The sequence below is a fragment of the Lissotriton vulgaris genome, chromosome 7, assembly GCF_964263255.1.
Source record: "Lissotriton vulgaris chromosome 7, aLisVul1.2, whole genome shotgun sequence".
In the NCBI taxonomy this organism is placed as follows: Eukaryota; Metazoa; Chordata; class Amphibia; order Caudata; family Salamandridae; genus Lissotriton; species Lissotriton vulgaris.
Genome location: NC_141695.1, coordinates 1,724,526,641 through 1,724,542,414, shown reverse-complemented (window position 1 = coordinate 1,724,542,414; position 15,774 = coordinate 1,724,526,641). Strand labels below are relative to the sequence as shown.

Here is a 15,774-nt window from a genome sequence, read left to right as displayed (position 1 = left end):
GACACTTTATGGAGCCTTGTTGACTGAATTATGTGGCAAGGAAAAAAAACTTGTGCCGCACGTTCTGTCACTGCTGTGCAATATTTGGACATTTTAACACATAGAAGTAGATGCAAACCATGTTAAATCTCTTCCTTTTTAGGGATATACATTCAGCAAATACTGCTCAAAATGTTAGTCATTAATCCTTGCACCAAAGCACAGTGACTCCATCTTCCCTGTAGTGTCCTTCCCACCTCCCAAGGTCAAACAGTTTTTGTGAAACATGCACAAATGTGCACTCAGCAGAAAACAAAAGAAATCCCTAGTATTCGGTGAATCCCATTTATGTTCACATTGTATTCTGTGCCCTTAGCTGCAGGCTTCAGAAAGCATCAGCTTCCAACACGAGGCAGACCGCAGAAAACTGTTGTAAATGCAATATCAATTTGCCATTTTTCTCTGTGGACATTTTAAGATTTAAGAATTCGGGCATTAAAAAAACATAAAGATGTAGAATGTTTTTGGATGCTTCTAAACTTTGAGTGTCCTTGAGAAGTACCTGGCGCTCTGATACAACTGTGCTCTAAACATCACTTCTTATTTACCGTGGAAAAAAATATTGTCATTAATGGAGGCCTAAGATCAGGCCATACTTTCTCTGCGTTTTGAGGCCACTTACATTGCTTTTTTTTTTTTTTTTTTTTAAATTAAGTACTGATAACAGCTGCAAACATTCCACAGTACATTGTCATTACACCTACAACAAGCCAGGGCTATTGACGTTGCCAATGGTTTCTGTGTATGAAACATAAATCAGCAACAACCGTGGCTTCGCAGTATATCACATTAATAATGCTTCAGTTCTGAAGTGTTGATTCTAAGAAAGAAGTATACCGAGTCTCTTTGAAGTTACATCAAAGGTAGTGAAAGGTGGCGCTGCTGCAGAGGTAAGATTTTTTTCCACCTTGCAGGCAAAAATGGAGAGCCCGAGAGAGACCCGGTTCGGCACCTGCTTTATAAAACTGACGGTGCTGAGCACCCCCAAGACCCGGCCCACTTAAAGCCCTGCGTGTAAACTGAACATGGCCACTGTCTCTGTCTCGTTTATGACTCTGGCACTAAACGTACATACAGACAAGGGTGTTTGGTGCTAGCACTGTAAGCAATCTGATTGGCTGAGGCAGCCTCAGTATTCCATGGTGTCCAATAATTGCCCCTGCTGTAAAGTATTTCAAGACCTGCATCTCTTCCATGAAACCAATGAATAAAAGCGTTCCACTCACCCAAGGCTTTGAGGTAGGGGTCCAGATTGTCCTGGGAAACGAGAGTATAGCGCCCGCTGAGGGTCGGCGGCATCTTCTTGGCGCTTTGGTGACCTGGCGGGAGAGAAGGTTGTTAGAACTGTGACTGTCTCAGCTCCTCTCTCTCTCTCTCTGTGAGCGCCACCGCCCTCTCCCTCCCTCGGCTATCTCTGTGGCCTTGGTCACTGCCTGTCTCCCACGGCCCACCCTGGCTCTCGGGAGGGGAGGTGGCTGGTGTATATATGCTCGTGTGGTGCACGGGGCTGTGCACTGCGCATGCGCAGTAGTGGCTGAGTCCCGTACCTGGCCAGGAGGACGGTGGAACGGCCCGTGGCCGTCTCTGGGCGCCCTCTCTGTTTACTTTCTTGCTTTTGTATTCGTGTGATTTGTACAGCGCACAATAAAACTCCACCCCTGCTAATCCCCCCCTGGCATCCTTTTTCGCATGAAGGTTGGGCCCTGGCGCAGCGCCCGGGCCTCTACCACCTGTCTTGGGTTACAGGTATGCCAACATCCACCGCTTCGGCCCTTTCCCACCACTGATCCGCCAAATTAAAGAAAAGAAACCCTTATGCTTCTTGGGGCAGATTTACAAGCCCCTTGCGCCACTTTTGCGTCACTTTTCCCATGTTAAAAGTGACGCAAAAGTGGTTCAAGGGCCTTGTCAATCTGCCCCCTTGTGCTCACTTTCAGAGTTGACAGGAGCCCACCCACTCCCCCTCCCCCCGGTGAGTTGGAGTCCAGTGTGACAGGAGCACCCCGCCCCCCGTTTTTGAGAGGGTGGGGTGGCGCGCTCTCTTCCGGGGTATGTATGCGCACTATAGATTAAAACGAACATATAACTTGTTGGCTAGGTCGGTGGGCTGTGCGCCTGCTGCAGAGACCTGCTTTTACTAGGTCGAAAATTCCACCAGCAGTGGCTCAGCTTTTTATCATTTCAGTATGGATAAAATAAGTGCCATTGAGTTTAATAATTGTACTGTCTACGAGAGAGTGGAGAGGCCGTTCAGTTTATGTGTGCTGAGTGAATGGCTTTGAGTTGAGGTTAGCAGAGAAGCATTGACTCACTCCATCTGTGGTCTCTGGGAACAGACAGGAGATTGGCATATCACCGCAGGAATCTGACGTCACACTGTGACATCACTGGGCGAACCTGATATTCGAATGTGACATCACGCTAGGAACCGGACACCAGACCGTGGCTGTACTCCTGGGGGCGGGAGTATGACTATGACATCACTGCATGCACCTGCGTCAGAATGTGACATCACTCTAGGACCCTGGTTCTAGGCTCAGATCTCTCTACTGGAACCGGTCGCCAGACTGTGACATCACTGCGAGTACCTGACATCAGAATGTGACATCATTCTAGGACCCTGCTTTTAGACTGGGTCATCCCTGTGGGAATCTGGCGTCAGATTGTGACATCACCGCAGGTACCCGTCATTAGAAAGTGACATCGCTCCCGGAATCTGACACCAGCATGCATCTGACATCAGAATGTGACATCATTCTAGGGCCCTGATTCTAGACTGAGATCTCTCAGCGCGAACTTGTCGCCAGACTGTGGCATCACTGCGAGTACCTGACATCAGAATAAGACATCCTTCAAGGCCTCTTATTTTAGAGTCGGATATCCCGGCAGGTACCTGACGCCAGACTGTGACATCGCCGCGGATAACTGACGTCATATTCTGACATCACCCGACACCGCTCTAGTAACCTGACATCAGACTGTGACTTTAATCCAGGAGGTTGGAGTCTGACTATGACATCACTGCAGCCAGGCACCAGACATCCGAATGTGGCATCATTCAAGCACCACTGCCCTGAGCTAGACTGAGATATGTCTGGGGGAACCTGGCGCCAGACTGTGACATCACTGCAGGCACCTGACATCAGAATGTGACATCACTCTGGCACCCTGGCTTTAGACTCGGATAACCCTGCCGGAACCTGGCGCCTGACTGTGACATCACTGCAGGCACCTGACATTAGAATGTGACATCACTCTGGGACCCTGGCTTAAGACTCGGATAACCCTGCAGGAACCTGGCGCCTGACTGTGACGTCACTGCTGGCAGCTGGAGTCAGATATTATTATTATGACATTGCATCAGACACCTCCTGACTTCCAGATGGAGTATCGCTTGAACAGGAAGTGCTGTCACATCACTCCGGACCCCCGATCCAAGAATGTTACGTCACTCTAGGAAGCCTAAATTCGACCGTGACATCATTCCAAGACCCTGCTGTGCGGCGTGACGTGGCCAGAGACCTGGTATTAGCGCGCGCTACTCTCCCGCCACGAGGGGTCTGATTCTTTGTTGTCATAGAGTGGAAAGCATCCTCCATTATGCCCGGAATCTCTCGCAGTTGGCATTCACCTTGTGGACTCTGTCTATCTTCTCTCTTGCTGAGGGCTCTCTTCTGGGACAGTCACAGGCTGGATGACTCTGTCTTCTCCAGTGGCGGGAGCCTCTCACAAGAGGCAGTCACAGGTTGGACTCTGTCCTGTCTGTCGCTGTGGGGTCTCTTCTGGGACAGGCACAGACTAGATGTCTCAGTACACACTGGGAAGAGAGGCTTAGTCAAGCACAGCATGTCTCTCCTGTCAGCAGCCTTTTGTGGGCAGTTAATGATTGCTGGCCAGTCACCCCTGCCTCAGTTCTCCCACCTAGTAGCCTTTAAAAGTTCAAGCTCAGAGCATTAAGGGTTAAAGAACAAGGTGGTTTGCTCATTTGGCACACACTGACTTTTTTGGACAGAAGAGATGAAAAAATACATTAACTGGCAGTGTCTGCAGCCAGCCTGCCCTCAGAAACGGGCAGAAGTGCTTCTGTAAAAGTGGAACTGCCCCCTAGGATTGCACTCTGTACTGTGCAAGGAGCCCGCGGGTCTCTAAAGCAGGGATATTAACCCGCTGAGCTACCTTGGCAGGCTGCAGTCCACCCAAACTGTTGGATTGCAGCCTGTGTGCAGCAGAGTGCAGACACCTCCCACCTCCAATCCGAGGTGGCCTGGTGAGCAAAATGAAAATGGACTGGAATGCGGCCTGAGTGATCCACAGCGGCTGAGATTAATTCAAGCATTCATCCATCGCTTTTTGTTGTATACTCTATTGTGTCGCCCTAAGTGCGACGGGTATGCCCAGACGTGGGTCCCGTGCACACTGTGCCAATGTAACCAAGCTATACCCGGCTGATGAGCTCTAATAAGAAGGAAACCGGTCCTGGGTTGCTTGTGGTCTGGTTCAGGGAGGACCTGGCCTGGCAGGTAAAGCTGCACTGTTCCCATTGGAGCAGGGTTGAGACTGATTTGCATATGGCTGGGTCTGATATGAGGTGGCCAGGTGGTCAAGAGAAGGATGGACTGGGAGGCGACCACGAGTAATCCAAGGGTTGCGGGATAGCTTATACTTTTCATGCCATGAGGAGACCTTTTAATTAGCCTTCTCTTCCCCCATCCCTAAGGTGGGCCCCCACCACCCACAACAATCCCTTGTTTCAGTATGAAAATATGAAATATAGTTAAAAGTCAGTAAAGGAGTACACTGCTGATGCTGTACAGCTCACACCTGCTTCTAGGTTCTTGGAAGTATTTAGGGTGTGGATTTTCAGGGCTGTACAAAGTGGTAGTGAGAGCACGCTTCCCGGAAGTGATCTCCAGATGGAAATGACGTAATCGTACCTGGACTCCAGCCTAGAGAGGCGCGTGGATGACTACCAGCGCTGCTCACCCTGCTTGAAGAGGCGCTATGAAAGCAATAAGCAAGGACACTTAAATCAGTGGGACCTCCTCAGAGCTGGCCTGTGCTCAGAGAGCGCCCTGAGCCACACCAAAGTTGGCGCCCCTCCCACTTGTCTTCTTTGTTTATGTCTGAAAGACTGGAGGGAGTAGGAGGAAGGTGAGACTGGCAAGATTAAGGAGAGCCACGATAAGAAAAAAACCAAAAAGCAGACATGGGCGTGAGCAGGTTTCAGAAAAGTGTTTAATTACAATTTTCTTTGGACCCAAGTTGTGGGGAGACTGCTGCAGGGAGCTTCAACGCCCCTCTGGAGGCCAGTGCCCGGGCGTAGGGCTAGCTTGCATGCGCGAAAGGCCAGCAGAGGGGTGAAACACAAACCCCTGCAGATCCAACCCTTCAGGGTGTCCCCAATTTAGGCCACGGTCAATAAATGTTTGCGAGATATGGGAGACTCGGGGACCACTCATCCTTTGGCATTATGCCACTGTGCAAGCCCCGGAGCCTCTTACAGTGACTTTGGTTGAATTCCATTCCACCGGTTTAGTTCCTCTTTTGGGCTCCATACACATGGAAGGCCCATGTGTAGGGCTACCGGATGCTTTCTTTCCACATACACCCATCTCCAATCCTGAGCGTTTTCTTTATCGATTGTGTTATCAAGTATGTGATTTGGTCGTTTTGAACCTATATAAGACTACAGCTCCCAGAAGCCACTGATGTGTTGAATGAAATCCGCAAACTGGAAACCTGTGTCCCATAGAGACGGGGTCACCTGCTACCAAGAAGGTCTACCCCCACATTGAGCCAGGAGTTTGGGATATGTAGTGAATGCATGCGGTTGTATGACATTACGAGGTGTTAAAACACAATTATGGTAAGCATATATACACACATACAAATGTGTGTATATATATATGCAGGCAAGATTCCTCAAATGAACCAATTAGGTTGATAACTACCTACAACACTCAATCACCAGATTTCAGTAAAATAATAAGGAAACAATGGGATATCCTTTTACAGGATAAAACACTAAAAGAAAAACTGGGCAAACACCCATCGATAACCTACAGGAGAGACAAATCTATTAAAGATTTGATCGTACATAGCCACATGGAGAAGAAAAAGACATGGCTTGAACCCAGGGGTGGATTTTCACCATGCGGGAAATGTAAAGCCTGTAGGCATAGCACCAATGTGAAGGAGGTGTTACTCAGTAGAGTAAATAAAAGGTGGAAGATAAACAAAAAAATCACCTGTAACACTGAATTTGTCATTTATGTTGTGACATGCCCTTGTGGGAAATGGTATATAGGGTCTACGACATTTCCAGCCAAAAAGAGAATTCTGGAGCACTGGAGGGCCATTACTAACAAAGATTTCACCTACAGTACAGCCAAACATTTCCATAGCCATCATGATGGGGACTGGACTAAGGCCAAATTTTTCGTCCTTGACTCTATACCAAAACACGTGAGAGGTGGTGATAGAGTAACAGCACTACATAGAGCAGAATCAAGATTTATTCTCCAGGCAGGAAGTATCGCTCCAATAGGGATGAACGTTGATGAAGAGATGTATGTTCATCTGTAAAATTTCTCCTCTGTGAACTTCCTCTGTCGACCTTTAAAGACTCTGATTCTTTTTGACCATACGGTTTTTTAAATACAAAAAATTTTTCTAAGTTTTGTCTTTGATATATGTTTTGTTGAGCAAATTATTGTGTATAAGGCAGGAGAATAGGAACAATGAATCAGGAATCTAGTAATGGACTGTATGAATAATTATGTATGAATATTGGTATGACTGACATAATTTTGTCTTTATCTTATCTTTAATATACAGGCCAAGGACACACCTCTGAAACCAAAATACCTCACGGATATGTGATATCGATATGAGCACGACAACGTTCACTCCTCGATAGTGATAATTAATAAGAGCACGGTATTGCATGAATAAATAGTGAATATTATGCACACCATTGTTACTCAGTATAACAATTATTGAGTTTAGATTGTTGGAAAAGAGTAATCACCATTAGAACATAGGAAAACCTCTGACATAATCACCACTCAAAGTAATGACAACCATACTCTTCTATCACTCTCACCATGGGTACTACACCCTGTATTTTCTGTAACTCCAGTCACTTTTAGCTCAACCGACACGATATCACCTACCATATCTGGTGTCACAAACCTTATTAGGCCATCTTTCACTCACAGTCCTAAATCATTCAATCTGATAAACACAGGTATGTTTCTCCCGCCTTTCCTCTCCAATCTGTACAAACTGGAGCTATAAAATGAATTGGGTACTACACCCGCAATTTTGTACCAAAATAAATCACTTTGCACAATATTTTGCATAAATACAAAAATGTATAAAAATGTGCTTTTTGTAAATTACCTATTTACATGTCCTTACATGATGTAATGTAACCCGTCTAAGCACATGATTGAATTCAATGTGAAAGAAACATTGAGTCTCTCTTTCATTTTCTTTTAACCTAAGTTACTTAAAGCAACAATATGTCTGTTGTGGTCATGTGACCAAGAGCCTGTGTGCTCGAAACGCGTCTTTTTCTTTGCCCATTAAAAATACCTTGAACCCTACCTGGCTGGAGTGGCTCGTGATTCCTTCGCATCTACATGTCTTGTGCAGGAGACCGGATAGATATATATATATATATATATATATATATATATATATATATATATATATATATATATATATATATATATATACATATATATATATATACACATATATATATATATATATATGTATATATATATATATATATATATATATATACATATATATATATATATATATATATATATATATATATATATATATATATATATATATATATATATATATATATATATGTGTGTGTGTGTGTGTGTGTGTGTGTGTATATTTGGGGGAGAGCTCCCCTTTTTCATTACCCATCCAACTCAATACCCCTACCCACACATAAACCCTAAAAATAAAAATACCCTTACTATCCAATACCCTTACCCACCCCTCAACCCTAAATAGGCTCTTACCCACCCATAAACACAAAAAATACCCATACCACCCTGTACCCCCTCCCATCACTAAACCCTAAGATACCTTTACCACAGTATACCACTACCCAACCCTAAACCTAAAACCTTAAATACAAATGTATATATGTATACACACACACACACACAAACAATTATACTTACCTGACGGAGTTGAGGTTCGACCCCTGTGGCTGCTGGAGTTGTCTACTTGGTGTGTCGGTGCCCTGAGTGGGCTTTCTCCCTTGACTGAGGTGGGTTCTGTATGTCTGGTTTTCTCTGAAACGTGGAGTTTCCGTTACTCTCAGGTCCTGGAGTGCTTCGAGGCGCTGGGGTTTCTTCCACCAGGGATTGGCGCTAGCTCGCTGGTCGAGTTGCACTTTTCAGGTCCCGAGAGTCGCTGTCGAGGGTCTCTATGCTCCTTCTCTATGATGGGGATTCTGGCACTGGTTTGTGATTGGCTGCTCTGCGGGCGATGCGGCGCCTCGTGGCTCTGTGGAGTGTGTCGGCCCCGGCTGTGTCTTGCTTTGCCTTCTTCAGGGTCAGTGTCTGCCTTGCCTGTGGTGGGGGCGCTGGCACAGCTGGACCCCGGCGGCACTGTGCAGGTCGCAGGGCCTCGTGGCACTGTGCAGGGTGCTAATGACGTGCCTGTCTGGGTGGGTGGGAAGGGTGCCCGGATGATCGACCTTTCAAGCCCCAAGGTCACGGCAGCTCAGGGGAAGTGGTTAAGGAGCTCAGCGCCTCGTTTATGTTCAGGCCTGTCACCTGGAGAGGGAGTTAACGGGCCTTAAGCTCCATTCTGCCTTCTAAGGTGTCTGCGGGGCCCCGTGGCCCCCGCCCACGCCTGCTGCGGTGATTAATACTGTGAACCCCTGCGTCAGCAAATGACTGCCCTCCGAGGCCCTGGCATATTTATCAGAGGGAGAGAAAAGATGAGCGGGCCAATAATGTCAGAGGCATGTCTTTCCTTCACAAGTCCCTCTGCAGCCCTCCCTGTTTGCCCTCTGCACCCACCCCGGGTCTTCTCTTTCTCTGGCCCCAGGACGACCCCATCCAAGGAGGAAAGAAAGATGGAAAGAAAGAAAAAGGAAAGAAGGCAAAAAGAAAAGAAAGAAGGAAGGAAAAAGGGGAAAGGCGAAAAAGAAAGAAGGAAATGAATGAAAGAAGAAAAGAAACAAAAGAAGGAAAGAAAAAAAGGGGAAATAAAAAGTGAAATAAAGCAGATAGAAAGGAGGAAGGGAAGAGGGTTCACAGTATAAAATATTGGATACTAAAACCCACAGTACACGCCACCTATGCTTAAATGTAGCTGTCGCAATGTGCTGCAAATTAAACACCTTAATGTTTGGTTGGTTTTCCTCCAGAGCAAAGTTTATGAAAGAACCATTGGTGAAATCCAGTCCTGGCACACAATACGGCATGCTGTGAAATAGCACCAGTCCACTTTAAGGGGATTTACAACAGCATTGGAAGGAGCGGTGCTATAAATGGTAAATAGAAGTGGAGGTACCCTATACCAGAGTTCCTGCTGGTTTAGGAGACGTGGCGGCACTCTCCAATTACATGTATTGCACTTCTGCTGCAAAGTGCAGGTATTCTCCAGCTCAAAATGAAAAAAAGTGCATGAACTCTGCCCTGGACAGTGTCAGCCTATTTAAAGCTCCGGGAACTAGACAGAAATGCAAAAAAGTTGGCATGTGCCCAGTGCTCATGTCAAACGTGTCTTACTATAACTTCAGACAACACTGGAACTGAACCAAACTTCTTGTGTGCAGATGTGCACCTTGTGAACAATCAAAATGCAGTCACTCCATGTGAGGTTAACCAGAGGCTTAAGTAGGCTGACCCATTGCCCCATGCTGTATGCTGCAATTGGTGGAAGCAGATTGACAATGACACAGCAACAGACCAATGAGTGCAGAGAGGTGGCTGAAAACCTTAAGTATATTACACATATTATTTTAGTAAAATCAAAAGTTCTTTGCTAACTCCAGACCTAAAAAGTTCTGGCAAAGTTAATAGGTCTGACTTTTTTTTGCAGTTCTATATAGAGCGTACTCGACCCAAAGGTATTTGCCAATTTCTCTCTGTGCTTGATGTCAAAGGTTGCGAAGATACGACTGGGGTCTGTGCAGAGCCAAGTTTATGTGTAGCCTGAAAGCAAAAGAAGTCCTTCCTTTGGGATTGTTTCCTGAAAGTATTGCTATTTTAAAGACAGAAACCTTGAGTGCACATTTGGAAAGGAATAGACATGCAAACGATAACTAGGGGCATATGTATCATAGTACCGTTTTGCGAATTTCAAATAGCGAGTTTTAAGGAATCGCTATTTGGAATTCGCAAAACGGTATGTATGTACAAAATCTCTTTTTTATAGCGATTCCTTACCATTCCTAATTTGCGATTAGCAAATTGCTAATCGCAAATTACCCTTTTATTTCTATGGGCCAGGAGGCCCATAGGAATGAAGGGGCAATTTGCGATTAGCAATTAGCTAATCGCAAATTAGGAATTTTTTCAAGGGTGCAGGGGTGCCTCAAGAACACCCTGCTGCACCCCTGAAAAAGACTTTTGGGGGCAAATGGCGCACTTACATGCCCTAAGGGCATGTATGGGCGTCATATGGCACCTTTGTTTTTTTTGAAAAATGCATAATTAAAAGAATTCGCAACTTACCACCAACTAGAAGTTGGTGGTAATTTGCGATTCCTTAATGGCATTTTTTGCATTTTTTTTCTTTGATACATTGCATTTAAGGAATCGCAATATTTGCGATTCCTTAAGTGCAATCGCAAAATAAGGAATAGCAATTTTTGCGATTCCTTATTTTGATGCAAAAATGTTTGATACATACCATTTAGGTATTTAGCATTCGCAAAGGCCGAAATTCGCAGAATTTCGGCCTTTGCGAATGCTAAATAGCTTGATACATATGGTCCCTAGTCTTTAATATTTTATATTGAATCTGTTTGAGGAACCAATGCATTTCGTCTAAAGCCTGAGCGACAAATAGTCCTTGTAGGAAATTGGATTATTATTTGGAGTGAGCAACTGCCTCCTTATAGGAATACTTCAAACTCGTGTCAGGGTGAACCCCAAAAAGTCACTAATTTAACCTGAACTCACCCATCTGGTAGCAATGGCACAGAGCAGACAGATTTAACAAAGAGGCAATATGTACAGTATTTATGCAGCACCAAAATAGTCATGAAACAAAAATGCAAAATAATAAACACCCCAGCCCGAATTAAAAAATAGATTACATTTTAATAAACAAAATGACCCCAAAAATGAAAAAAATCAATCAGGGAAAAGAGAGACATGAATGTTTCCAGATTCAATAGACAATAGCACGGAAAAGCGCAATGCGCCATTGGTAGTCAATGCTCTCCGTAGACTGTGACCTAGGTGTGAATTTAGGCTGACCTTGATAGAGTAAGGGTCGGATACACCAACCAGGTCTGTCCCATCAAAGATTTACCTACAGACTTGTGGCTTATTTACCAATCTTGTACACAACAAATGGACCTGCTCACATGGTGAACCTCGTCCACAGATCCGCACCACGATCACTGGTGCTGGGGTATAGAAAACTGCAAGTGCAACGACGGTGAATCTGATGTACCCCAGGATTCAAGCCCACTATTAAGAACGGGCTATGACACACCCGCTTCAGTACTTTTATTCAGTGCTGTGTGTCTGCCCTCTTAAAAGCCGACATGTTTCATTGCCCAGGGATAAACTCACGGCAACTTCATCAGGGCGTGGGTCACTATTGGTCACTTTGAGGGGCTGAGTTACAACGAGTAACCGGCAGAACCACGACTGACGGTGGCAGTTGAAAGTGACCAATAGTGAAACAGTGACTTAGCACAGACTCACAGAGGGGTACAGGTATGCCCGGAATAGGCTCTATCCTGGAACACTAATACAAGAACTGGAATGGTGCAGGGTGGAGTAAGAGAACCCACGCCCTGATGAAGTTGCTGTGAGTTTATCCATGAAACATATCGGCTTTTAAGAGGGCAGACACACAGCACTGAATAAAAGTACTGAAGCCAGTGTGTCATAGCCCGTTCTTAATAGTGGGGTTGAATCCTGCGGTACATCAGATTCACCGTCGTTGAACTTGCAGTTTTCTATACTCTAGCACCAGTGTTCACTTTGTGTTTCTTTTTGCCTTTTCACACTACACACATTTTTGTTTAGGTTGGTGGTTGCTGATGATGAGAGCAGGGCCGGCTCTAGGCATGTGCAAGCTGTGCACCTGCACAGGGCCACCAAACCCCAGGGGCCACCACGCCAATATATATCCTTAATATATTAATCCTCTGAGGATGGATACATATTTGCGTGGTGGCCCCTGGCAGGGATTTGGCGGCCTCCGGCTCTGTTCCACTTCTAAACTCCCTGACCCCCTCCCTCTTTACTGGCCTGCGCGCTCCACCCCGCCCGGACCCCCTCTTCCGGGCCCCCTACCTACGCTCCCTGCCCAGGGCCACCAGAAGCCTAGAGCCGGCCCTGATGAGAGCCTGAGGTAGTAGGCGAGTACCTTCCTACTTACCCCCATGGTGTGACTTCCGTGAGGCACCGTCAACCGTTTCACACATTGTTATGTATCTCCTTGTCACTTTGTCCTTACATTTGGGGAGGGAGAACAAGGGTAACACACTGTTCGGAAACAATGCAACAAGCTATAAAGTATAATGTTTTTAAAGTGGTGATCCAGATCTGGTAAACACAGACGGTGTAGTTTTGAACCGCTGTTCCTCGGGACAGTTCAGAATCGTGGTGCGGATCTGTGGATGAGGTTCACCATGTGAGCAGGTCCATTTGTTGTGTACAAGATTATGATTGGGGGATGACCTGCTTACTACCCCTACAGCTCCTCTATGTATAAGCTTATTCACCAATCCCTTGCACTGCCAGTACGCTACTTTTTCCCATTTTAAAAGTGGCGCAGCGCAGGGGGCTTGTAAATAAGCGCCTTGGTCTGCTAGTCTCACTGTTTTAGATAAAAAGTTTTTTAAAGTTTCCAAACTTTCTTATGGTGCCCAAACAATGACACAAGTACACTTCTAAAGCCCCCAATGAGCTCAGACAGAGCACTTACAGAATCACAGAGCGCCAGGTAGACGCCAACATCAAGGTCCATTCTAGTTACAGTTTACCCTGGTCATCTACGTACTTCCAGGAAAAGGCTTCTTGGACAATCATGAGCTAGGGTTGGGAGGATTGTCCCATGATTACATATAATGCAATCTTCCAGATTCAAATGGTCGGCACGTGGTTTCTGTGACCGACTTCAACGAATCTAAAGGTTCTAGGATAAGCCCCAATCCTCAGCACGTTAATAAAGGGCGGTCTCCAGTCATACCAATCGGAACCAAGACAAGGGACCTTGTCCGACATAACCATAAAAATCGCATAATTGAGGAGAAAAAAAAAAGGAAAAGGCTTTTTGCAGCCTGTTGTCTCCCTGTAGCTACACAGGAGGTCAGCCAACTGAACCTTGACGTCCACTTCTCATCATGTGTACAAGAGGGAGGAGGCACGGTCCTTCAGCACTCCGCTAAGGCCACAGTCTAGAGGTCCTAGTCTCTTCTGATCTTCAATAGGTTCAGAAAGTGCCCTGAAGTGGATGCCTGGAGGTGACACGTTTCAGCTTGACACCAACTTAAGGGTGGGGTTGATGCTGGGCAAGCCCTAACCTAAGGGCCGACATTACTAGGGTTAACCCTATTTGCATTTTCAGTAGTTCCTGTCGGGTTGTGAGGGCTGTGCGTGTGTGTGAGGGACCAGTGTTATTCCACATCCACCACTAAAATCCAGTTTGAAGTAGACACTCTACCTACAAGACACTCAGAAATAGAAGTCTGGTGATACAAAATCAGGGCCCTTTAGCAGCCAGTTAGGAGATGCAGAAGAAATGTCTTAACATCCTGTTCACTCCATTTCAAGTATTCTTCAAGTGTTACGTGGCTCAACTCAGGAAGGTTATGACAATTGGTGCCTATAGCCCCCACTCTGAAGGTTCTGTGGTGTTCAGATGAGTTATCTCTAGCTTTTCAGGTCAGCCTATTCCTTTCACACCTCATTCACACCTCTTCACGGCTGAGCTGGCGGGGGCCTATGCTTTTATTTATTTATTTATTTATTTATTTATTAATTCTTTTATATAGGGCGAACAAGATCCCGAAGGATATCAGAGCGCCTTACCAAGGATTGAAGGCAGGACATAAATCTAAAATGACATCACGTAAGCACACACCACAAGAATTAAAGCATATTCCCAGACATATGAATCAAGGAGAGTGGTACAAAAAACTGTTTAATTATTAGCCTTCTTACAGTTCAGACAGGTAAAGGGTAACTTTGTCAAAGTCTGTAACAGAAGTGTTGCTTCTTTAAAAACTTTTTCTGGAGAGCTGATGGGAGAACCGAATCTCTCAGTGAATTCATCTCTTTCTGTAATGCTTTAAAATATTACAGAACCATTCACCCATTTTTACACTTGCCAAGGCTCTTGGAATGAGCCTATTAATCTTTACCGGGAGACTTGATACTGTGGTCAAGAGTTCATCATGGTAAAGTCCAGATGCCTTCCTTTTGGCATGATACGCCACACAGTACGTGGACACAGCTTTTGTTGCAGAAAGGCTGCTTCACTAATGGCCAGGAAATAATATGCAACACATATAGGTACACTATATTCCTCACTGAACAACTAAATGCTTAAGCTGATATGCTAACATAGAGTTAAGTCTCTTATCCTTCCCGCCCACATCTGTTGGCATATCAGTGCCTTCCTGGATCACCGAACACCTCAAAACTTTCTTCAAGTGTAAAGACTTCTTTCCAACCTAACGGTCGTCCTATGCTGAACCTGACGGTGGCGGCTGTCATTAACTGAAAGTGGCGGGGCGACTAAATGTGTTAAAAAAGTGCTGTACCTACTCAGGGAAAATTAAACCTTGGTATTCAATACACGCTATCTAAATTGCTGAAATACGTTACATTAACTCTTTAAAGTTAACATGTTTCACTTTAAAACATAAATGTAAATGTAATGCATGTCGGTGATTTAGTTTACATTGAATAGATTAAAACTAAGCACCCAGTTACCTTGCTGCACATCCTCCAGTCCTGGCGTATTGCTCGCCGTCCAGTATCGGCCCCAGTCAACTCCCATAACCAGTGCAGATGCTGCTCTCATGCTGTTAACAAGCATGAGATAAGCGCCAGGATTGGATGCAGTTCGCTGTCTCAGTACTTCCAAAGGCACTGGAGGCCTGTGCTTGCCTTCTGCCCAGCTCTTTAAGACAGCTCGGGTTGGAGAGGTTAAAAGTCTGCATGTCAGGCTGGCTGTCGCGAGACAGACGGTCAAAGTAACATTCACACTTTAAACGTATGCACCGCCCCCCCTCCCCTGCAACCAGTCAGCAGCAATGGCCCCACCCTCACAACCAGCTCTGGCTGGCAGAGGAATGATAAAATGGTAATAAAGTATTTTTATTATAATTTACATTGTTGCTTTTTTTCTGTGCAATCAGCAGGTGGGGGCGACAGTCCGCCTAACAGAAGAAGCCGCTGCTGGTACCTGGAGCTCTTAACTGACCTAACAGTCCATTTTAGTCTGTGCACCCTGTCTGCCCGGTGTGGGGTTACCTGCTAACAGCATAAT

The 15,774-nt window shown here is 45.5% G+C and overlaps 1 protein-coding gene across 3 annotated transcripts in view; it reads right to left on the bottom strand.

Annotated features, from left to right (window-relative positions):
* RBP5 (retinol binding protein 5) overlaps positions 1 to 3,850 on the bottom strand; it is a 41,489-nt gene extending 37,639 nt beyond the window's left edge. The window contains exons 1-2 of one of the 3 annotated variants that reach the window (XM_086929079.1): positions 3,671 to 3,850; positions 1,266 to 1,358 (exon numbers count right to left, since the gene is read on the bottom strand). In XM_086929079.1, the coding sequence (XP_086785205.1) occupies positions 1,266 to 1,338 (73 nt within the window). In that variant the 5' untranslated portion in view covers positions 1,339 to 1,358; positions 3,671 to 3,850. Of the gene's footprint in view, positions 1 to 1,265; positions 1,359 to 1,586; positions 1,656 to 2,351; positions 2,371 to 3,670 lie in introns of those variants that run through there. The other 2 variants (XM_086929081.1, XM_086929080.1) reach the window with 2 other exon arrangements.
* Positions 3,851 to 15,774: the final 11,924 nt, after the last annotated feature.